The sequence below is a fragment of the Conger conger genome, chromosome 9 (genome assembly GCF_963514075.1).
Source record: "Conger conger chromosome 9, fConCon1.1, whole genome shotgun sequence".
Classification (NCBI taxonomy): Eukaryota; Metazoa; Chordata; class Actinopteri; order Anguilliformes; family Congridae; genus Conger; species Conger conger.
Genome location: NC_083768.1, coordinates 8,659,891 through 8,684,047, shown reverse-complemented (window position 1 = coordinate 8,684,047; position 24,157 = coordinate 8,659,891). Strand labels below are relative to the sequence as shown.

Genomic DNA, 24,157 nt, shown 5'->3' with positions numbered 1-24,157 from the left:
CAGTCAACAGTCAACGACAGGCTCCAGTGAGGTGCCAGGGAGACCTATACAATTCCCGTCATGCCGTCAAAAAAAAAAAGAAAAAAAAAAAGGCTTGAATGCAAGTGTCAAACAGAAGCGCTGCAGTCTACGAGAGTGGTCAGGGTCAACGGGATCCCAACGCAATTAAGTTAATGTCTCCCTTACGGACTGTAAACTAGAACATTCGCCGAGCTGCCAGGGCCCCCATTCCCCATTTTCCTTTTTGCGCTAATTGCCATGATTAGAATTCACATTATTAGTCTCCTTTTAATAATTCTGACCAGCCTCGTTACACAACATACATACATAATAGGGTACTCTGGTGATTCAGCTGCAATTTTTAAGTGTACGTGGATAACCGTGTTTACCGTCAAGCGCTTTGTACGCTGGGCTCCGCAACCACAACCCACTCTGTGTGAACGGAATGAGCAAGGACACGCGTTGTCGTCAACGGCACCGTTGGCGGTCGGTGTAGGGCAGGGGGGCACAACAAGGGATTTCGTGCAAACCTCTGGTCTTGATTATTCAGTTGACTCAATCATATCTTATCTGACATGTGCAGCCTATGAGTGCGGAGGACAGCTGCAGACTGCAAATGTATCCTAATGATTTTACCGTGCTCAAGTTAGGCTTGAGTCAGGGTCATTTATAGAGCTGTCAGCAAATTAAAAACAAACATTGGAGCAAAAAGCAGTTTGCAGACCTGCCCTTGAGGACTGGAGTTTTGCCCCTGGTATAGGGGAATGGCAATGACTTCCGACGGGAAGTCACACTCACAGGTGCACACACAAGTCCCGATTAATCAGACAAGTCCGGATTCCTCAATCAAGTCCCGATTCCTCAAACAAGTCCCGATTCCTCAAACAAGTCCCGATTCCTCGAGCAAGTCCTGATTCCTCAAGCAAGTCCCGATTCCTCAATCAAGTCTCGATTCCTCAAACAAGTCCCGATTCCTCAATCAAGTCCCGATTCCTCAAACAAGTCCTGATTCCACAAACAAGTCAAACAAGTCCCGATTCCTCGAACAAGTCCCGATTCCTCAAGCAAGTCCTGATTCCTCGAGCAAGTCCTGAATCCTTGAGCAAGTCCTGATTCCTCAAACAAGTCCAGATTCCTCAATCAAGTCCGGATTCCTCAATCAAGTCCCAATTCCTCGAGCAAGTCCCGATTCCCCAAACAAGTCCTGATGATTCAAACAAGTCCCGATTTTTCTAGCAAGTCCCAATTCCTCAAACAAGTCCCGATTCCTCAATCAAGTCCTGATTCCTCAATCAAGTCCCTATTCCTCAAACAAGTCCCGATTCCTTGAGCAAGTCCCGATTCCTTAAACACGTCCAGATTCCTCAATCAAGTCCGGATTCCTCAATCAAGTCCCAATTCCTCGAGCAAGTCCGGATTCCTCAATCAAATCCCGATTCCTCGAGCTAGTCCCGATTCCTCAAACAAGTCCTGATTCCTCAATCAAGTCCCGATTCCTCAATCAAGTCCTGATTCCTCAAACAAGTCCCGATTCCTCAAACAAGTCAAACAAGTCCCAATTCCTCAAGCAAGTCCAGATTCCTCAAACAAGTCCCGATTCCTTGAAGAAGTCCCGATTCCTCAATCAAGTCTGGATTCCTCGAACAAGTCCCGATTCTTCAATCAAGTCCGGATTCTTCAAACAAGTCCCGATTCCTCAAACAAGCCCCGATTCCTCAATCAAGTCCCGATTCTTCAATCAAGTCCCGATTGCGACCATCGGGAGATGCGTCCTTGAATAAAATTTTGAATAATCTCGAATGTATTTATTTACTTATATATGTATTTATGTGAAACACTCCAAAAACAAAGACGGGATGTGGCGTCTCACAGATAGCCCATTGTCCACACGGTGGATTGGAGCTCCTGGAAAACAGACTCCTCCAGACTCTATCGGGTACCCTCAACCCTGACCACCTTTCATAGCATTTCTTTTCTTCCGCAATTACTTCTAGTTACGCTGTTGTGATGGTGCTACTCTTGCTGAAAATGTCAAGTTGATTGAATAGGTCTTAATGCATTTCACTTTCTGCGTCCCTCAATAAGAAAATCGAGCCCACTACAGAGCGATATTGATTCTGCCGTTTGAAGCGAATTGCGCCACTGTTTACTCATAAAAGAAAATCTAATCGCTTCCTTCAGCCCTGCCTGCTTTTTAACCAAGGCCTACTTGAAAAGTCCTTGGGTATCACTTTTAAATGTCACAGCAATTCCCCACAGAAAACGACAAGGTTTTTAGCCTAATAGTGAGCAGATAAGATTCACAGAACTTTTATGTTACTGCTTCCATTGCGCATGCACCTTGGTATTATAGCATAGTTGCTAGCAGTGGACCGCATAAGTTGCTATCTTTTAGCTAAATTGCATTTCATTTTAAATTAAATGGTTGACTTTTAGTCTAACATTAATAAATAGCAATCAATAATCAATAATATCAGTGAACAGGATATTTAGAACACTACTAACTTCTAGCTGCGAAACACATGCTAGCACACATATGCAATGTTTGGCCTTAATTGAGCCAATGGCATCTGATCGTGTTTAAAAACGCATAGACAAACTGGTCATGAGGCTGGTCTGATCTGGTAGCCAGTCAACCAGTGAAACCATGTCGAGCTGGGAGCTGGTCAGAACTGCTCAACCAGCTACCAGCTGTTTCAAAACATATCTTGAGCTGGCTTTTTTTCGTTTTTTTTCCAAGCAGGTCAGTGATGTTATTTCTTGTTCAAAGAAAATTCTCCACAGTGTACTGCTACCCTTAAAAAGAACTCATCAGCATCCATGAAATATGAACTGTGAATATAGCTGGCCTACTTTAAACAGAATCGGCACTCCTTTGGTTGCAGCCAAGCCGAGTACCGGCACTTGCACAGTAATTTCACTCTGGTATTGAGCGAGAGGCACCCAACACACAACTGCACTCAGAGCACAAAATGGCTGCCTGTGGTGTAGTGGATAACATGCTCACACTCACTCCCAGCACAAAATGGCTGCCTGTGGTGCAGTGGATAACACGTTCACCACAAAGCGGTAAGGTCCAGGCTCAAATCTGGGGTCTTTCTGGCTGCAGAAAAACGCAGCTTTCTCAGACAGGAGCTGCCATCGAGTGCCATCCCATTCGAAATTCTCCAAAAAAACGATGCCTTCTAAGGTGCCTTCATTTGGATGATTCTGAAGGCAGCAACGATGCATCCTTCACCGGGTAGGATATCCCATAATCCTATGAGTTGAAACGAACCCTAACACTAACCTTACTACCGTTAAATTAATGGCAGCTAAAAAGGGCATTGGAGTGGGCACAGAACCATATAACAGTTATATTGGAGTTAGAACTTGGCAGCGGAATTGTAATCCCGTAACACGTAATCCTGTTGCTGTGACTCTGACGTCTTCCTGTCTTTAAAGTGTCTCATTCGGGTGCTGCCTAATCGCCCGCGAAGACGGCTATGAAGGACAGTGGAGTAATCAGGCAACGAGGCATCAAGGCAAGGAGGCATGGAGGCATCAAGGCAAGGAGGCATGGAGGCAACGAGGCATCAAGGCAAGGAGGCATGGAGGCAACGAGGCATCAAGGCCCCTGCCTTTGCTTTGAGCCGCAGCCTCTGCGTGGAGTTTACAGCCCCGTATATCCACACAGGTTTCCCCTGGATACTCCGGTTTCCTCCCACAGTCAGAAGACAAGCAGGTTAGGCTAATTGTACACTCTAAATTGGTATAAGAGAGTGTGTGTGTGTGTGTGTGTGTGTGTGTGTGTGTGTGTGTGTGTGTGTGCGTGTGTGTGCGTGTGTGTGTGTCCAATGCATGCTGGGATAGGCTCGGACCCCCCCCCACCGCCACCCTGACCAGGAATAAGCAGGTTGGATAATGGATGGAGTTATAATAGCTTCCCAGCATTCCTTTAAACTTCTTCGTACTCTAGAGAACCGAAGTACAGGAGGAAGGGAAGCGTACTTCACTGGTTTTGTCTGCTCCCCAAGGTTAAGGCCCGTCTGAAACTGAGAAAATAAAACATGAATTCAGTCTAATTACTTCAGCCGATGGTCCAAAAAACCTGCGATTGAAATGGAAAAAAGGTGTTACAAAACCCCTCATTCACATGCGGATAATGGGTACCCCCCCCTGCCTCCCAGAGCGGGTGGGGATCCATACAATGTATAATGTAAATAAAAAATGATAACCACAGAGTGGACTCACCTGTAGGATAATGTAGGCAGTGTAATGACTACATTACCCATAGTGCATCTGTCCATAAACAATGAGGATAATGCTGCGTTCCATTTACCTCGGAAGTCGGAAGTCGGAGCTGGGAATGACGTCACACCCGAGTTGACCGCATTCCAGTAAACAACTCGGATAACCAAGATGGACGCCTCCAGTGCTGTTGTTGCTATCGTTGTAGCCATTGTTAGCAATACCAGTTGAAAACACCACATTACACGATATTCTATACATACAAACACCGTAGTAACATGTCCACAGATAGACGTTGGACAGTACTACGTATACCACTTATTTAATTACACAAAAACAAAACAGAAGCGCTAAATAATACATTACGAGAGATTTTATTAACCGTTGACGCACGGAGCAGCCATCTTGGATTTCTAACTCGGGGTTACTCAGTTCTTCCGACTTTCCCAGTCGGAAATCCCACCTCAGGGGGCGTTCCAGTTGAAATATCCGACTGGGAACTCGGAAATTCCGACTTCCCAGTACAAATGGAACGCAGCATAAGCATGTGTGTGTTAAAGTAGGGGTGCCTTACACGCGAGCTCACTGTGTGGTTATAAATGTAATGTAATGTTATAATGTTATAAATCACGATTTTAGTGGGGCCCATTATCAGTACAACAACTGTTCACCCTTTCAATCATGGATTGTTTGACAATTGGGTGATTAGTAACTAAAAAACTGTCGTCAAAGACTTAGGTTTAAGAGAAAGGCTGTGGGGTCACTCCCAGAGAATAACTATACATACAACGAGCTCCATAATGTTTGAGACTATGGCATTTTTTGACTGTACTTCACAATTTTAGGTTTGTAATCAACACAAAACACACACACACACACAGACAGCCGCCACCCCACACTCATAATCATGCTCAGGTCATTAAATAAAAAGAAAGCACGACATTCCCATGTAAACCGCACAATAATAAGGCTTGCCAATGAGCCTGCAGACAGTGATCAGAATGTTCTGTGTGGAACACCCTAATGCCGATGTCACAATCCCTACTGCTGCCTGAAACCAATGAGGTGTGAGGTCACACATATGCGATCAGAATGTTCTGTGTGGAACACTCTAAATGCCGATGCAACAATCGCGACTGAAATCAGTGAGGTTCTAGAACACTGAGGAAAAAAAAAGAAAAGAAAAAGCACATTATTTATTTACAAAACTTGATAAGATTCTCCTCTTCAAAGGGCTGAAACGTGGGACATCTGGCACCGAACGGGACCCGACGTTTTGGGACGCTGCTGAAACAGCCTGGCTACTTAAAGAACTGACCCTGCCATCTGATCAACACCTGCTCAAGCAGGCAGCCGCGTAAACCTGCATTAATCACACCAGCCAGATACAAAGGGGTCCAGTCCCGCAGAGGGCACTGTGGTCCAGGATCTTTTTTTTTTTTTAGATTTTTCCCTTTTTCTCCCAATTTGGTAGCCAATTGTACCTCGTCTGATTCAATTGGAGGTAGTCGTATTAGATGTACCGCCCACACCACACGCCTTCTTCAAGCCGTCTCGTCTCGTGCCCGTTGCCGCGATCCCGAGGCGCCCGAGGTGCTTATTGTGCGGCGATCTAATAACCCCGCCAAGTCCCTCCCTCTGGAGCAGCGAGCCAATTATTGCTGCCCCACGTGAGCCGGCCAAACTTGGCTTTTTGGCAGGACCGAGGTCCAGGATCTTCTTGAATGTCTTTGGAGCCCGTCAACACTGCCTTGATCGATGGGCAATGTCAAGGCCCAGGTGTGCACGCATAGAATGCTCTCACAACACAACAGCCGCACTACAGAGGAGCCTGGTGCATCTGCGCTTGCGAGGAGGAGCAGATGGGCAGGGTCGAGACTTTCGGGACAATTCCATTTGTTCCAATACACAAGGCAAGCTTAATCAAATGCAGAAAGGTATTTGAATCCAAAACAAATACGATTCGAAACCCAGGTCTGGTGTACCCATGGCATTGTTCCTCAAATGTGAGGAGCTGAGAGGAGAGGAGGAGAGAAGAGGAGAGAGAGGGAGAGGGGTGGAGAGGAGAGGAGGAGCTGAGAGAGAGGAGGAGAGGAGAGCAGAGAGAGGAGAGGAGACGTGGGGATTGGAGAGGAGAGCAGAGAGAGGAGAGAGAGGGGAGGAGAGGAGAGGAGAGAGAGGAGAGAGAGGGGAAGAGAAGAGAGCAGAGAGAGGAGAGGAGAGGAGAGAGGAGAGAAAGGAGAGAGAGGGGAGGAGAGGAGAGCAGAGAGAGGAGAGGCGAGGAGAGGAGAGAAGAGAGGGTGTTGTGACAGGCTGGTCCCTGGAGTCTCAAACAAAAGCCCTGCACGATGCACAGATTATCTCCTTGGTAACGGGGGGCTTCGTGGGGGGTGAGGATAATTGTGGGGAAACATTAGCGCTTTCACAGTGCGCCTCTAAAGCGGGAAACAAAGCCACAGCAGAAAAAAAAAAAGCAGGCCTTGGAACGCCAAATGATACTAAAAGTCACTTTGCGCATATTAAATGTCTAAAGAGGTGCACATAAATGAGATAAACACGTACAGGAAAGCATTCTGACATTCAGGGGCTCCATTAAATATCATCAATTAAGGGTTAGTGGCCAGGCACACAGCCTGGCTTCCATCACAGGTTTGCCTCGGCATAGTGAGAAATTCCAGGTACAATATTAACCCTTTGAAGAGTAGGCTTTTCCAGGTACAGTATTAACCCTTTGAAGAGTAGGCTTTTCCAGGTACAGTATTAACCCTTTGAAGAGTAGACTTTTCCAGGTACAGTATTAACCCTTTGAAGAGTAGGCTTTTCCAGGTACAGTATTAACCCTTTGAAGAGTAGGCTTTTTCAGGTACAATATTAACCCTTTGTAGAGTAGGCTTTTCCAGGTACAATATTAACCCTTTGAAGAGTAGGATTTTCCAGGTACAATATTAACCCATTGAAGAGTAGGCTTTTCCAGGTACAATATTATCCCTTTGTAGAGTAGGCTTTTCCAGGTACAATATTAACCCTTTGAAGAGTAGGATTTTCCAGGTACAATATTATCCCTTTGAAGAGTAGGATTTTTCAGGTACAATATTAACCTTTTGAAGAGTCGGAATATATATTTTTAATTCTACTGTAAGCTAGTGTTCTAGAACTCACATTGCTTTAAACTTATTTCAGCAGCGATTATATCAGCCATTTGTGACCTCACACCTTAAAAAAAACAAAGGTTTCTCGTGTATAATCATTGCACACCTACAGCATTTCATCATAAAATGAACATTTGTCTTTCTGCCTCTGCACAGCGTGTGACATTTTGTTGGAAAAAATCTCTGTACAAAATGAATAGAATAGCCACTTCCCTCGTACTGTCTGCACCGAACACAGGTACACCTCATCATGTGACCTTCATGCCTCTTGCTTAATTAATGTATTCTATCATTTAAAAAAGAAATACATTTGCAATCCAAGTTGTACAAGTTTGTATGTCTCACAGATCAAACCACGCTAAAGTCGATAATTACTGTTTGGCTATAGCAGCAGTATAGCGGCGGAACTTTAGATTGCAATTCTGTCACTCTCCTCATTTTCTCATTACCCTGAATAGTCAGACACATCACCCTGAGCCAGCCTTGTGCGCTATTAAACTTCTTGTTTGTTTTTTTTTATATTTATTTTTCTTTCAGTTACCAGCAGTGATTGTGACTTCAGCATTGGAATGTTCAGTCAATAGCATTCTAATAACCTCTATTGTGACCTCACACATGTTAACGGGTGAACGCGGGCACTAAAACTCCGCACTGTGCACGGTCACAACAACGGCGTTGTTGAGCGTGCGTCTCAACCACGTCCAGAAAAAGGAAGCTGGATTAGTCAGCACGGAATGGAAACAGAAAAAGAAGAGTCCGCGAAATGCCTGTAAAAGCCAGATTGACGTTTTACGCCATCTGTGGATCCGCGGAGCACCAGCAGTCAGGTTAGCGTTGGTTTTTAAACTCAGTGTGCAAACAGGACACAGGGTGTTGTGATTTATGGGTGTGTGCGGAAGAGTCCGGAAGACGACAAAGGCAGGATATGTGGTTTGCAAAACATACAGTACTGTGCAGAACTCTTAGGCACCCTAGATTTCATTATATATATGCTTTTTTTGTGTGTGTTAGTATATTGTATAAAATATTCATTTTCCAAAAGATTTAATTTTACAGAGGCATTTTTTTATTTAATTTTAAAAAGTAACATATTACTGTAAGCAATTAACTACTTTTCACACAAAAAACTGTCTGAGATCAGAAGCAAGGAGCCAACCAAAGTCTGCAGAAGAACTGTGGCAAGTTCTCCAACATGTTTGGAACAACCTCCCTACTGATTGTCTAATAGAACTGCAGGACAGTGTTGGCTATCTCAGAGAAGTGATGCAGTTTTAATGCCGAAGGGTGGTCACAAAAAATATTGATTTGATTCAGCTTTTAACTATTCTGCCAAATGACTAAAATGTAATGTAAAATGCATAGTACGTTCATTTAGGACCTTTCATTGAATTCTTTTTGAAAGAATCTTATCTGTACAGAATGTTATACAGGTGCCTAAGACTTTTGCACAGTACTGTACATTCTTCATTAAAGGCACCAAGAATTGTGTCCAACACTGAGAAACACCTTTATTTCAGAGGCTGTTAATTACCAAGCATTTACTGGGTAAATACACAAACTCGTGTAATTATTTGGCTACCATTTGACTTCAGAGGTACTAGGTAGTACAATGAGTACTACGCAGTACTACGAAACAAAGCCAGAAAGTAGAGTACCATGAAGCAAACAAGTTCATACAGCCTACAGCCCGCTTGGTAGCACTCCGTTTACCTAATAATAAAATCAGTCTACCTCATAATTACACAGAAGCAGCTGGTGTTTATCCAGTAAGTACTTCTTGGGTAATCAGCAGGCTGCAAAATAAAGGGCTACCAACTGCTTCCCAACGTCCTATATGGAAAATGCATTTCATAACGCAGGCATGCGCCCTGCCTCTGAAATAAAGGCATGCTGAAGGCATACGCCAGGAGTCCCTTTCTACAGCTAGACTGGGAGGGGGAGCGCAGGAGTGCCTGTGCTATTTCCACATAAATATGATACATCCACTACTTGAGGAAGGCGAATGCAAGTTAATGGTAACGGGTACCAGGGCAGAAGATTAAATGCGTCTCTAATGCCCTCGTGGCATAATAGATTCCTCGGTCCCTAGCAACCAATTGTTGTTTTTATGTTCCTGTTAGCACACAAAGCCAGACAAATCCTGGCGTTAGTCACACTAATTGCCATCTGCTAACTCCTTTAATTAATGACAAAGGAGGTCTTAATTACAGCGAGTTGCACTTCCTTTTTTCATGAGTATAGCTGCTAATACAGCACGGGATGTCTTTAAAAGGATTATGCGAACAGATGTGTTGATATGCAACAGAAACATTTGTGATATTATTAGTGCATTTAATATTTGTTCAAAATTATAATGTCTGTCCATTAGCAAAGAACGAAGAGCAGTATATTATTTATTGTGTATTACATGACTTGTGCTCTGTGTCATGGCTAATAGCCTACCCTGGTGTAAAAATCAAGCTTAGACCAGCTTGTAATACCGGTTGCCAGCTGTTTCAAAACATAGCTTGAGCTGGCCAAACCATGTTGAGTATGGAGCTAGCTTGAGCTGTTTATTTCCCCAGCAGGGTCTACTTATACATTTAGACTAAATAATAAATATGTGGTGAGAGTAACCTTGCAAAGAAACAAAACAAAACAAAAAAAGCATGAACACAAGGTACAGAAACTTTTTTTTATTATTATTATTATTATTTACGTACCCTTCTACTGCACTATGTTAGAACTTAACATGAGCTTCACTCGTCGCTACGTACCTACGGTGACCGTTCATCCTCCTGTACATCCCATAATAGTTCATAAACCAATAATACATGAGGAAAGACAGGCGCCCGGGGATACTCCGCCACGAGCGGCCTGCTGTCCTCCATTTTGACCGAGCGGATCAAAAATAAAATATACTGTACAAGGCGTTTTCCACCGCAGTCCCCGGGGAAGAACGCACAAAAGAACAGACATCCGTTTAAGAATAAACAATCGACAGAACGGCATAGACTGTGGTAAAAAGAAGAACAATACAATTACTCGCTACAATTTGGGCACAATACAAACACGACACAATGTGGGTACCACTGACCAAAAAAAAAAAAGAAAGAAAAAAAAATTAAAAATTAATGCTCTTCAATTTAGTTTCATACAAAAAAATGAAATGACAAAAACATAAGAGGATAAACAAATCCATTATATACACTGAGGTAAAAACATATTGGTCTTCAGGAGGTATTTTTCCATTACCTTTATATACCTTTTCGTTGTTTTTTTCTTTGCCAGGTCATTTGCTTTCGTATCGTTTTTTAAAAAAAAAAAGTCATAATTTTATTTACAAACAAGTCACTGCGATCATTGAAATTCAATCACATGCGGCGCATCATTCCGGGTGGGAGTAACTGAAAGAGTCGAACAGGAGGCACTAAAAATGTAGTCACGCTTCTCCTCTACCTGCGCGCATCGGTCTCGCCACAGCAGCCAAAGAGTTAATGCGAGAAGCAAGCACCTTGGTTGGACTAACGCGAGTTGCACCCTTTTGTGACCAAACCCAGCAATCGGTTAACTGCGTGGGCATGTTCATGTTTTTTTTATTTTATTTTTTTATTCTTTTTTTAAATAATAACAAGCTGCACTTTAAAAAGAAAGGTAACCTTCTGGAGTTATATATATATATATATATATATATATATATATATATATATATATATATATATATATAGCCATTTCGGTTTTAGTGCAGACTACGTTTTCAATTGAACGAGACCGTTTTGTGTGCTATGAGGATATTACTGATATTTACACAAGCGGCTAACGAGCTGCAGGCTGTACAAAGGCTGGCATTGGAGGATTCTGTGGTTTCTATCCATTTCATCAGCAGGTTCTTTGGAATGTTTTTTTTGTTTTGTTAGTTTTTTTTGCAAAATTCGGTGTTCTAGAAGTCCACTGTTTACAATTACCAACAGTGATTGTAACCATCATTATTAGAATGTCCAGTTAAGAACATTCCAATCACATATTAAACCAGGAAGTGCCTATAATCCAGCCAAATAAAAACGCCAACATGCCTTCAGAAACTTCGGTTTTAAAAAAAAAGAAGAAGAAAGAAAACACTATATGCAGACATCCTTCATTACGCACACAAAGCGTTTGGGCCAATCGAATACTTGCACTGAAACAGCAAAGGGCTGAAAAAGGAAAAAACTCCAGATCCGAAATGTATTGGATTCTTTAAAATATAAAGTTCAGAGGCCCACTATACATCGAAGTGGAAAGCCTTTCTCTCTTGTAAAACAATTGGCTAGGTACCTCACTTCATTCGACGTTTAAAAGATGTTATTTAAGGCATGCGTTAAAATTAGCATGAGAGTATACACAGGCACGAGACTTTAGTAGTTCAATATAAGGCCATATTCTGCGGTTGTCCGTTGTGCAAAACATAGGCCTACACTCAGCTTATAATTGGCGAAGCTATTTCCAACAAGCCCTGATATGTCAGAAAAACTAGGCAAGTTAGATGCGTAGTATTTCTGTTCCGAGGACTGCATTTTCCAGTCTTCAGAAGGCCGGCAACGTCTCCTTTTTCCAAGCACCGCATCAACTACGCGGTTAACGAGCGATTCAAGACTAGCCACAAGGGGTTTAAGTCGCAAAAGGGTTTGGAAATTTGGAAACTCCCGACGGCATTAAAATAAAATAAAAAACAACAGCCCACCCTTTAGAATATACCATCCCAGCTTCGCCGGTCACTGAATCGCTGCAGTGTAACAAGATTTAGGGACCTGCGCAGTCGCAGAGGGCCGGCACACCAGGACGGACAACAAATCAGCGCGAGCACACAAGGACAAACTCCGTTTGGAGTTTCGAAAAGCAACGACCGCATCCTTGATACGGTTTTAAAAAAGCGACATAGACTGAAACGGCTCTTCTCTGCATACCAGAACAGCGGATAACATATACGTGGTTCGTTAAAAGCGGGCTGGTGCGGCATCCATGGCCATAGAAACCTGCGCATCTGAGAAATGCCCGGACGCGCATCTTTAGCTTCGGTTAGCTTTTGTTTTTTTGAAGAAAAGAAAATAATGCGAAAGGCTGCTGGTGATTTAAGACAGAAATGCGCTGTGCAAAATGGACGCTGGCCAAGTCAACACTGCAGCTTCATTGTAAAAAACAAAAAAACAAAACAAAACAAACATCACGTCCACAAGAACATGGACGCCTTCTGCACTGGCACTGACTCGTTTTTGTTATAGCAGCAACCTCCTAATTCCACTCAATAAAATGATTAAGACCTGTCAAATGCTTTGACATACATAGTTTAACCCAATCTCACTGTTTTACTGCACAACTCTGCATTTAGCAGGAACAGGAAGTAATCCCAAAGCATTACTACACGAGCATGACCCTCTTGCTTTGCATTTTGCATGACAAAACTGAATGAATATCAAATTGATAAACGATGTGTGTGGACTGGGAGGGGGAGGGGCTCCTGTTCAGGGGATGCATTTGGTTTTTAGCCCCGAGGGGTGAGCCGGTGTACTGGATCCCGGATCTGGAGTTTAAGCGGAGCGACCACTCTCAGGCGACACTCAATGTCGCGGCGAACGCTCCCCATAATCCCCCCACAATTCCTGCAACCCCCCCCATCAAGCAAGCAGGGGGTTCTGTAGCAGCACAGTGTCCGAAAATACGCACCCAAAACACACACAAACATTACACTCGACCCATATTACCACACATCTAAACGGTACACAGATTTCTCCCGAGTGCACTTATTGCTAATCCGACGAGCAGCAGAGAACATCCTCCACCAGAATTCCATTCTAGAATTCCTTTTTCTAGAATTTTCGAATCTAGAACTATTCAGGTTGCAGTCTTGCAGTGCTTTGAAACGTAGTCGAACTTGACACTTTTACATAATTATACTAGGCTATATAGTCACTGTTAAAGCAAAAATATATATAATCACAATGATCGAATTGACATTTTACATAAACATCTGTTTTCTTTATTTATTTGCTATCATATCTTTTGTTTCGGAAGTGTGAAATTGGTCTTATAGACCAAAAATATAGATATGTAAATAAAGAATCTTCAGGACTTGAAGCACTGGTGCGACAAGGTGTGAAAATGCCAAGGCTCCGATGAAGCCATATACACTTTTGTAAATTTGTATTTTACTCAAACACAGTTGCATATATATATTTTTTGCATTTAAATATCTAAAGGTCAAAAAAATGTTCTGGCAGCCAAACGCGTACGTGTTTACGTGTGTGGTAATAGTGCATATAAATGGTTAAGTCTACTTCAGAGTCTAAAACTTTTCCCCCTCCGATATTTCATATGGCGCCGAACGGGCCGAGTCATTCCAGTCCTGCACGCGCGCACACACAAAAAAAGCGAGCGAAGGCCTTCTATTGGTCCCGTCAGGCGTGCATAAAATAAAACGCGACACAAGAGTTCAGCAGGCATGTGCCAGTGGATATGTCCAGCGCACTCTACATTCTCTCATGAAACAAAACAAGTGGACACAAAGCGTTTAAAAAATCTATGGCTTGGTAAAAAAACAAAAAAAAAAATGTCCATTTGCTATATTTGAGTAAATGCAGCACTCGCGTACCTGGCGTTAACGCCGAAAGGTTCTGTGCATAAACAAGCCGACGTGAGCGTTGCCGGGGCGACGTGGTTAATGCTTCTTTAGAGCAGCGCTGGCTTTGAAAGCCCCAACCGGGCGAAGAGGAGGAAGAAGAGGAAGAGGAGGAGGAGGAAGCAGGGGCTCAGGCGGAGGGGAGGGGGCGGGGAGGAGGTGTGTGGGATGGGGAGGCCTCTCCTCGACGCGCGACGCAAACGCACGCAGAATCACGCTCCCTCAAAGACGCCAGTGAGGCTAAATCCGAGCTGTGGCACTTTCCGGTAAAAAAACAAACAAAAACCTGGCTTAGAAGGCAAATGTTGTAGCAACACCAGCTGCAATTTAAGTGTGCAAATAAATTACAAATGCATGTTTGCATGTACTCTTGTGTGTATGCATATTGACAGACGTATGCGGTGCACGTACATACATACACACACACGTCTGGACGCAGTTAGCAAAAAACGATACACGGATATTGCATATGTCATAGCGTGTCTGCCCAGACATTAATGAGGTCATGACCCCCCCCCCCAGTTTGAAAATCCATCTGCGGCAGATGAGCAAAATAAAAAAAAAACATGCATTGTGGGGACTGAGAAAATGCCAAGGCAAACGGACATCTTGCAAAGACAAAATAAAAACTTGGCATACACAAAATAATTAAAATATATATATATATATAATACAGTCTGCTGGGTCATTGTGTAACACCATTTAAAACAGCTTTGACCAACAACTTGTCCAGTTCTCCGTCGCTCAGTTTGTTGTTGGCATTTGTTGTTGTTGTCGTTGGTTGTTGTTGGTGTTGGTTGTAGATGTTGTTTGTCGGTGTTGTTATTGATGGTTATTGTTTGTTGCTGGTGTTGTTTGTAGATGGTTGTTGGTGTTGTTGTAGATGGTTGTTGGTGTTGTTGGTTGTAGATGTTATTTGTTGGTGTTGTTGTGGATTGTTGGTGTTGTTTGTTGTTGTTTATTGGTGTTGTTGTGGGGGTTGATGGTTCCTGTTTGTTGCTGGTGTTGTTTGTTAATGATTGTTGCTGTTGTTGGGTGTTTGTTGTTGTTGGGGTTGGTGTTGTGGTTTGTTGTTGGGGTTGGTGGTTGTTGCTGTTGGTGTTGCTGGTTAGTGTTGGTTGTAAATGTTGTTTCGTTGGTGTTGTTGGTGTTGTCGGGTTGTTGGTGTTGTTGTTGGTGTTGTTTGTTGTTGTGGATTGTTGTTGTTGGAGTTGTGAATAGAGCAGTGGGGGTTAATGGCTGGTGATAACGGGGCTCCAGGTGCAGTAAAGACCATCTGATCCTCCAGGCAGAGGGTGGGGGGCAAGGGGCATGGGGGGTCAGGGGTCAAGGGTGGGGGGGGGCGGCGGCTCTGTGTGGAGAGTCTGATTTGTCACCGCCCCCCCCCATGCGGAAAAAATCGGCACGTTGCGAAAAAAACTAGCTTCTGTTACCTCGGTGAGGTAGAGTACACACGTGTTCTTTCAGTCAATCAAACAAAACCAGCAAAACTGAAAAAAAAAAAAAAAAAAAAAAAACTTTCATTGTACTGCCTTTTCCCATTAAAAAAATACTGGAAAAGGCCCACAAAGAAAAAGACTCGCACGGAGAGAAGAGAGTGGCGAGACTGAGAGTTGAGACTGAGAAAGAGAGATGGAGAAAGAGGAGACAAGAGATAGATAGAAAGATAGAGATAAAGAAGAGAGAGAGGGAGTTGGAGAGTTGAGCGAGTGAGAGACAGAGAAAGAGGAGACAGAGGAGAGAGAGAGAGAGAGGGAGAGAAGGAGAGCTGAAGCCCACGCGGCCTACATCTTGATGCCCTCCTGCTGGCTGAGCTGGGACAGGGACTTCTTGATGCGCAGCGCGGTAAGTCGGGCGGCCCCGTTGGCGTACCAGCACTCCCGCATGATCTTGGCCATGACCCTCAGCGCCTGCGGGGGGGGAGAGGACCAGAGCGTGAGAACACCGCCAACACCCGCCTCAAATCTCACCCTGTCACACGCCCAGGGGGGGCAGCCTGTGGTGGCTGAGGTCCATGACTGGCACCCGGAAGGTTGGGAGGCTCAAGCCCCCGGTGTAGCCACAATGGCGGCTGCCATTTACTTATTATCGAAACTGTCATGTCAAGTGTTCTAGAAGACCATTGTTTTCAGTGACCAGTAGTAACTGTTACATCAGCATTAGAATGCGGCATTAGAATCAGAACACTCTAATCGCACAGTGTTTGTGATGTCACACCTTAAAAGGGGTCGGATGAACTCGCCCGCACCGGAATCCAGAACATAAATGTCACAGAACAGAAAGATTTAACAGGTTCCATTCTGAAATGCCACCAGACTTTCCAGCAAAGTAAAAATTCATTTTCAACTGTCAAATTACAAACAAGCATGAATGACTACCTGGTCATAAAAGGCTGACATTTCCTTCTAGAGAACTGCCCGAGAGTAGAAATCTTTGAAAACCCACAGATAAAAAATAAATTAACCAAAAATGTTTTTAAAAAATTAAACCTAGTTCCAATTATGCCACTAGAAGCATTTTATCATTCCGCAAACATCTGAAGGAAAATAAATGCCATTACTTTCCCCCTTGCTAATTTGATGGCATTATCTGCAATCATTTAATATGACTATTAACCAAAATTACAGCAAATGAGACACAGAAGTGAACATGGCAGTGACTGCAAAAACAGAAAAGCCTTGAATCAGTAATTGCGTAATGGCTCTGAATATTTGCAGGACCGAAGGTTCCTTCTGTTGGGTAAACTTTTCAGATCCTGCAGATTCGTCCCAAGGTCTTTCTAAGAGCACAATTATTCTGCATTAAAGAACAGGGTCGCTGAGGCAACTTCTCAGTGAAGAAGGAAAAAAATGAATAAATAACCAAAACAAAAAGCTAAAAAAAACAAAACATTCAAAAACAAGTTCATTTTCGAGCCCCCGACCACAATACACTTAGGCCTTCCCTCTGTACCTCCGCCCACTTCAGTTAACATTCACTTTTTAAACACTAATTTTTAGTGTCCATTTCAGAAAGATTTCAAACTGAAAACATTACTTACTTTTCATCATTTCTCTACATGAATGCTACTGTTTCAGGTAGCCTCCCAGATTTAGCCAAGGGTAATTCTGAATTGCACTTGGTGCCCCTTGATAATACATCTCCATCCAGCCATTATCTTAACCCGCTTATCCTGAACAGGGTCGCAGGGGGGGCTGGAGCCTATCCCAGCATACATTGGGCGAAAGGCAGGAATACACCCTGGACAGGTCGCCAGTCCATCGCAGGGCACACACACCATTCACTCACACACTCATACCTACGGGCAATTTAGACTCTCCAATCAGCCTAACCTGCATGCCTTTGGACTTTGGACCGACCGGGATTCGAACCCAGGACCTCCTTGCTGTGAGGCGGCAGTGCTACCCACTGCACCATCCGTGCCGCCTGATTATACATCTTCCCAATAAATACCTAATAAAGCGCTCACTGAGAGGAGACATACATATACACTCAGTGAGTGCTTTATTAGGTATTTATTAGACTTAGTTTTTAGACTTATTAAGTCTCAAGCTGCTGTAGCCTATCCACTTAAGAGGTTTGACACGTTGTGCGTTCAGAGACGCTCTCCTGCATACCACTGACATTTGGTCTGAAACACAGCTGAACCTCTTGACCATGTCAGCATGCTTTCATGCCTTTAGTTGCTGGCTGATTAAATATTTGCACTGACAAGCTGGCGTACAGGTGCTCCTAATGAAGTGTGCATACACGCACATACCTAGACACGGTTGGCCGGAGTGATACACGGACAGACATCACGGCATGCTTGCTAAAACCATGCGGTCACGTCTAGGCTTTGCTCTAAACCCGCCTGTAGGGCCTGGCGTGTGTGTATGTGTGTGTGTGTGCGTGTGTGTGTGTCTGTGTGCGTGTGCGTGTGCGTGTGTGCGTGTGTGCGTGTGCGTGTGTGCGTGTGTGCGTGTGTGCGTGTGTGCGTGTGTGTGTGTCTGTGTGTCTGTGTGTGTGTGTGTGTTATCCACATCTGTATTCTCACACACGTGCGCACGGGTTTCTCCACAATGCTGCTTGCGGGTAACGAGGCGCGTGATTAAATAAATATGATGTTTGGATGAGGAAACGCAGGCTGCCTGGCCATAACCCAGCACCTCGCCATTGTAACCCAGCGCGGCTTTGGATCCCTGACTGAAACTGAGCACATCTGTATTCTCACACGCATCCAGAACTTTGTCCACCCCGCTACAGTGGGGAAACGAGGCGTGTGTGATTAAATAAGCATGAAGTTTGGATGGGAGAGTGAAGGTGTGTGAAGAGGCTCTCTCTCCCTCTCTCTCCCTCTCTCTCCCTCTCCCCCCTCCCTCTCTCTCTCTCTCTCTCTCTCTCCCCCCTCCCTCTCTCTCTCTCTCTCTCTCCCCCCTCCCTCTCTCTCTCTCTCTCCCCCTCTGTACAAAAGCTCACTGAAACACACCGGACGTGCGTAGCGACCACATCTGTATTCTCACACACTCGTGAGTTTCTCCACACCGGTGCTCGGGGGGACCGAGGCGTGCGATTAAATAAATATGATGTTTGGACGGGAAACTGGCAAGACCTGCTGCTGACACAGCCAATCAGCATCATGCGAGTCACCGGGAGAAAAGCGCAACAGACCTGCGGGCAGGTCAGCAGGTCACACTCAGATAGACTCACATCATTTACCCTGCCACTCACTCTCTGGCTTCCTCTCCCCTAGACAGATGGACAGGCAGACAGACAGACAGGCGGACAGACGGACAGACGGACAGACGGACTCTGTGCCTCTCTCTTCCCCAGACAGACAGACAGACAGACAGACAGACAGACAGATGGACAGATGGACAGATGGACTCTGTGGCTTTCTCTTCCCCAGACAGACAGACAGACAGACAGACAGACAGACTCTGTGCCTCTCTCTTCCCCAGGCAGACAGACAGACAGACAGACAGGCAGACAGACAGACAGGCAGACAGGCAGGCAGACAGACAGACAGACAGGCAGACAGGCAGACAGGCAGACAGGCAGACAGGCAGACAGGCAGACAGACAGGCAGGCAGACATACAGACAGGCGGACAGACGGACAGACGGACAGACGGACAGACGGACAGACGGACAGACAATCGTCTCCTTCGCGGAACGCAGTCGGCCCGAAAGCGGAGAAGCGTGAGGAAAGCCCGGGGGGATTATGGCACTGACCGCAGCCAGAGCCTCACTGGGATGGACAGGCCCCCAGGGGACGCTACGCTAACGCCAGCTAGCCGCTCAGAGCAGACTCCACACACGGACAGGCCCCCAGTGGACGCTACGCTAGCCCCAGCTAGCCGCTCAGAGCAGACTCCACACACAGACAGGCCCCCAGTGGACGCTACGCTAATGCCAGCTAGCTGCTCAGAGCAGACTCCACACACAGACAGGCCCCCAGTGGATGCTACGCTAATGCCAGCTAGCCGCTCAGAGCAGACTCCACACACAGACAGGCCCCAGTGGATGCTACGCTAATGCCAGCTAGCCGCTCAAAGCAGACTCCACATGGACAGGCCCCCAGTGGATGCTACACTAATGCTGAAAATTAGCTGTGACACAACTTATCGCTTGCTTAGCTGACAGGGAACACATCTCTGTACACTCACTGAGCACTTTATTATGTATTTATTAGACTTCCTTTCTTCTGCTGCTGCTGTTTCCTATCCACTTAAGAGGTTTGATGCCTTGTGTGTTCAGAGATGCTCTCCTACATACCACAGTTGTAATGTGCGGTTATTTGTGTTACTGTCACCTTCCTGTCAGCTTTGACCAGTCTGGCCCTTCTCCTCTGACGTCTCTCATTAACAAGACGGTTCTGTCTGCAGAACTGCACCAACCTCTAGAGACTGTTGTGCATGAAAATCCCAGGACATCAGCCGTTTCTGAGACACTCAGGCCACCCTGTCTGCCAACAACAACAACAACAGTCATCATTCCACGGTCAGAGTGACCCGCCCGCGGCGTAGGGGCACGTACCTCGCAGCTTTGCCACCGGTTGGGAATGTTGGGTCGGAGCTTCTGGTCGCACACGACCTTGCGCATCTCCTCCACCGAGGGGTCGGACTGCACCAGGTCGTAGTACGGCAGCTGGTAGTCTTCATGGATGCCTGTGAGGAGAGGAGAGCCAGACTTATACCACCTGTACGACTCGTTCCCGGTGTACGACGCGTTCCCGGTGTACGACGCGTTCCCGGTGTACGACGCGTTCCCGGTGTACGACGCGTTCCCGGTGTACGACGCGTTCCTGGTGTACGACACATTCGTTCCCGGTGTACGACACGTTCCAGGTGTACGACACGTTCCCAGAGTACGACACGTTCCCTGTGTACGACACATTCGTTCCCGGTGTACGACTCGTTCCCGGTGTACGACACATTCGTTCCCGGTGTACGACACGTTCCCAGAGTACGACACGTTCCCTGTGTACGACACATTCGTTCCCGGTGTACGACTCGTTCCCGGTGTACGACACATTCGTTCCCGGAGTACGACATGTTCCCTGTGTACGACACATTCGTTCCCGGTGTACGACACGTTCCCTGTGTACGACACATTCGTTCCCGGTGTACGACACGTTCCCTGTGTACGACACATTCGTTCCCGGTGTACGACACATTCGTTCCCGGTGTACGACACATTCGTTCCCGGTGTACGACACGTTCTCGGAGTACGACACGTTCCCGGTGTACGACACGTTCCCGGTGTACGACACGTTCCCGGTGTACGACACGTTCCCGGTGTACGACACGTTCTCGGAGTACGACTCGTTCCCGGAGTACGACACATTTTCGGTATACGAGTGCCGGGCCGTCAACTGTATATTTCGAATTTAAGGAAACACAGGCAATGGGTGAGTCAGCATGTCAGTGAGCCTTTTTCAATGACAGGAAGGGATTTACAATGGTCTTGTATCAATGTTTTAAAACAAACATTGTAAAATATTTGGCCCACCATTTTACAAAACTTACTTATAGTCAAATGGTGGGGCTAAAAAGGCCCAATGACAATACAACATGGAGGGGGAAGGGCCTACACCCGCACGCTGGGCCGCACCCGGGAATTAAAATGCTGCATAGCCGACAAGATCCGACACCTCCGCTGTAGAGCAGTGGAGCCCAGCAGCTGCCTGACAGACGGAGGTGTGAACACAATACTCACGAGGTTAGCGCTCTATGGACACGCTCCCGACCCAGAGTGACCTGGCAGCAGCGAGCAGCAGTGAGCAGCAGTGAGCAGCAGTGTGTAGCAGTGTGTAGCTGTGAGCAGCAGTGAGCAGCAGTGAGCAGCAGTGTGTAGCAGTGTGTAGCTGTGAGCAGCAGTGAGCAGCAGTGAGCAGCAGTGTGCAGCAGTGAGCAGCAGTGTGTAGCTGTGAGCAGCAGTGCAGGAGCAGTGCAGGAGCAGCAGCCATAGCATGCGAGCATCCCGCTTCGGGGCAGGACCTGAACCGGATAAATTGGAGAATTAATTTACGCCGTAATGCCATTTTATGCCGCTTAACTCTGCCACATGGGCGTTATGTTCCCATGGGCAAGACTGAAGCGAATGCGTGTCTGTGAGTGTGTGTGTGTGTGTGAGCGTGTGTGTGTGTGTGAGCGTGTGTGTGTGTGTGTGTGTGTGTGTGTGTGTGTGTGTGTGTGAGCGTGTGTGTGTGCGTGTGTGTGTGTGTGTGTGTGTGTGTGTGTGTGTGTGTGAGCGTGTGTGTGTGTGTGTGTGTGTGTGTGTGTGTGTGTGTGTGTGTGTGTGAGCGTGTGTGTGTGTGTGTGTGTGTGTGTGTGTGTGTGTGTGTGTGAGCGTGTGTGTACAGTTTATCAGATTACTCGGGCAGCAGTGAAATTCTAGCGCATCTTCAGAACTCCCCGTGCGTGACAGGCCGCCCCGGCCGCGTCCCTGGGCCCGCCCCGCTCACAGACGGCCCCGCCCCCTCACAGACGGCCCCGCCCCCTCACAGACGGGCCCCGCCCCCTCACAGACGGGCCCTCACAGACGGGCCCCGCCCCCTCAGACAGACCCGCCCCCTCACAGACGGCCCCGCCCCCTCACAGACGGGCCCCGCCCCCTCACAGACGGGCCCTCACAGACGGGCCCCGCCCCCTCAGACAGACCCGCCCCCTCACAGACGGCCCCGCCCCCTCACAGACGGGCCCCGCCCCCTCACAGACGGGCCCTCACAGACGGGCCCCGCCCCCTCAGACAGACCCGCCCCCTCACAGACGGCCCCGCCCCCTCACAGACGGGCCCCGCCCCCTCACAGACGGGCCCTCACAGACGGGCCCCGCCCCCTCAGACAGACCCGCCCCCTCACAGACGGGCCCCCCCGCTCACAGACGGGCCCCGCCCCCTCACAGACGGGCCCCGCCCCTCACAGGGCAGGGCAACGCCGTGTGTGTGGTGTGTGTGGTTTTCGGCTCAGCGCTCCGGCACGTGGAATTAGGAATAAAAGCGTGACTGTCGTCAGGCCCGGCAGAGCGTCGCCAGGGACGACGGCCCACATCGGTCCAGGGGTCAGGGGTGTTTCATTCGCAAAGGGTTTCCAAGGAAATATTGAATTCAATTCAAATTACGGCTGAAAGTCTGCACTTTAGCCACATGGTCATTGTTACACTTCAACCGTTTGTTTGCTGGCGTACAGAGTGAGAGTACACTGTGCTGGCTGCCATTCTGGGCGACGCCTCCCTAAAAGCAATGACGCAAGTTGGACCCATCCCAGAATTTCATCGCGCAACCGGTCCAAGTGTGTGTGCAGAACCGGGGCCTGTAGGGCTGAAACAGGGGGCGGGGCCTGTAGGGCTGAAACAGGGGGCGGGGCCTGTAGGGCGGAAACAGGGGGCGGGGCCTGTAGGGCGGAAACAGGGGGCGGGGCCTCCAGGGGCTCACCTCCAATAGAACACCTCCGTGCGATCTCCCAGAACACCAGGCCCATGGCGTAGATATCCGCCCGCTTGAAGGACTCGAAGTGCTTCATGTTTATGGAATCATCGAGAACCTCCGGCGCCATGTACCTGAGGAGGAGGAGGAGGAAGAAGAACATCAGGGCGTGGACTAATAATAATGACAGCGCGTGACAGCTTTGTAAAAAAGCGCAGCGGTATTTAAAGCTGGGGTCACACCTCATTCACAGAAATGAATCCCGCTTAGGAGAAAGCACGTGCCGTTAGTGCTCCCAGCGAGGACTGCTTTCCCCGCAAAGCGTCTTAACTCAACACTTCTCTCCGCACTGAACCTGAAAACGATTCAGACTAATCAGAAAGCTGTTCACTGCGGGGTTTTAGAAAAACACCTGCTTTACAGACGACACCTCCCCCCCCCCATATGCAGAAGGTCTCAGTTTCATCCGCGACTCCGTCACTTCTCCCTTTATTCGGTCTCTGAAAGGCCGTGTCCCCCGCTCATAAACCCGCTGGAGCGGTGCATTGTGGGACATCTGGCTCTGTCTTTTGTCCGCGGGAGTGCGGTCATGGTTGTTGGTCTGCATTAATGCGTCTGCATTCAACTCAACTGACTTTTCAAACAGAACCAGAGACTGCTAAAACCACAGCCCGGGATTAAGGGGGGTCAGCCAAACAGGAACCCCTCTGTGCATTGCCCCGTTGTGTTCTGACCTTTGCAAATAACAGACAAGTGAAAGAGGAAGCAGAAGACGCACTTATTCCCCTTTTACCATTCACAGCAGCTTTCCTCCATGGCAGACGAGGGAGGCCATATGAAACAGACAATTAAGACGGGGGTATATTTAGAGCGATGCGCTGAGGGAGTGACTAATGACGGGAGCAGCAGTCCAGTCACAAGACCCAGAGACACGCCGCACTGCCTGACTGTGACGCACGCACACGCACACACGCACGCACGCACACACACACGCACGCACACACGCACGCACACACGCACACACACACACAAACGCGCACGCACGCACACACGCACACGCACGCACACACACACACAAACGCGCACGCACGCACACACGCACGCACACGCACACACAGGCACACGCACGCACACACACACACACGCACGCGCACGCACACGCACGCACGCACGCACACGCACACACGCACACACGCGTACACACACACGCACGCACACACGCACGCGCACACACACACGCGC

The 24,157-nt window shown here is 47.1% G+C and overlaps 1 protein-coding gene across 1 annotated transcript in view; it reads right to left on the bottom strand.

The window, feature by feature from the left end:
• Nucleotides 1–15,416: 15,416 nt before the first annotated feature.
• LOC133137174 (TGF-beta receptor type-1-like) overlaps nucleotides 15,417–24,157 on the bottom strand; it is a 57,975-nt gene continuing 49,234 nt past the window's right edge. Inside the window, exons 7-9 of the mRNA XM_061255263.1 lie at nucleotides 22,925–23,049; nucleotides 20,027–20,157; nucleotides 15,417–15,920 (exon numbers count right to left, since the gene is read on the bottom strand). Of these exons, the coding sequence (XP_061111247.1) occupies nucleotides 15,795–15,920; nucleotides 20,027–20,157; nucleotides 22,925–23,049 (382 nt within the window). The 3' untranslated portion in view covers nucleotides 15,417–15,794. The remainder of the gene's footprint in view (nucleotides 15,921–20,026; nucleotides 20,158–22,924; nucleotides 23,050–24,157) is intronic.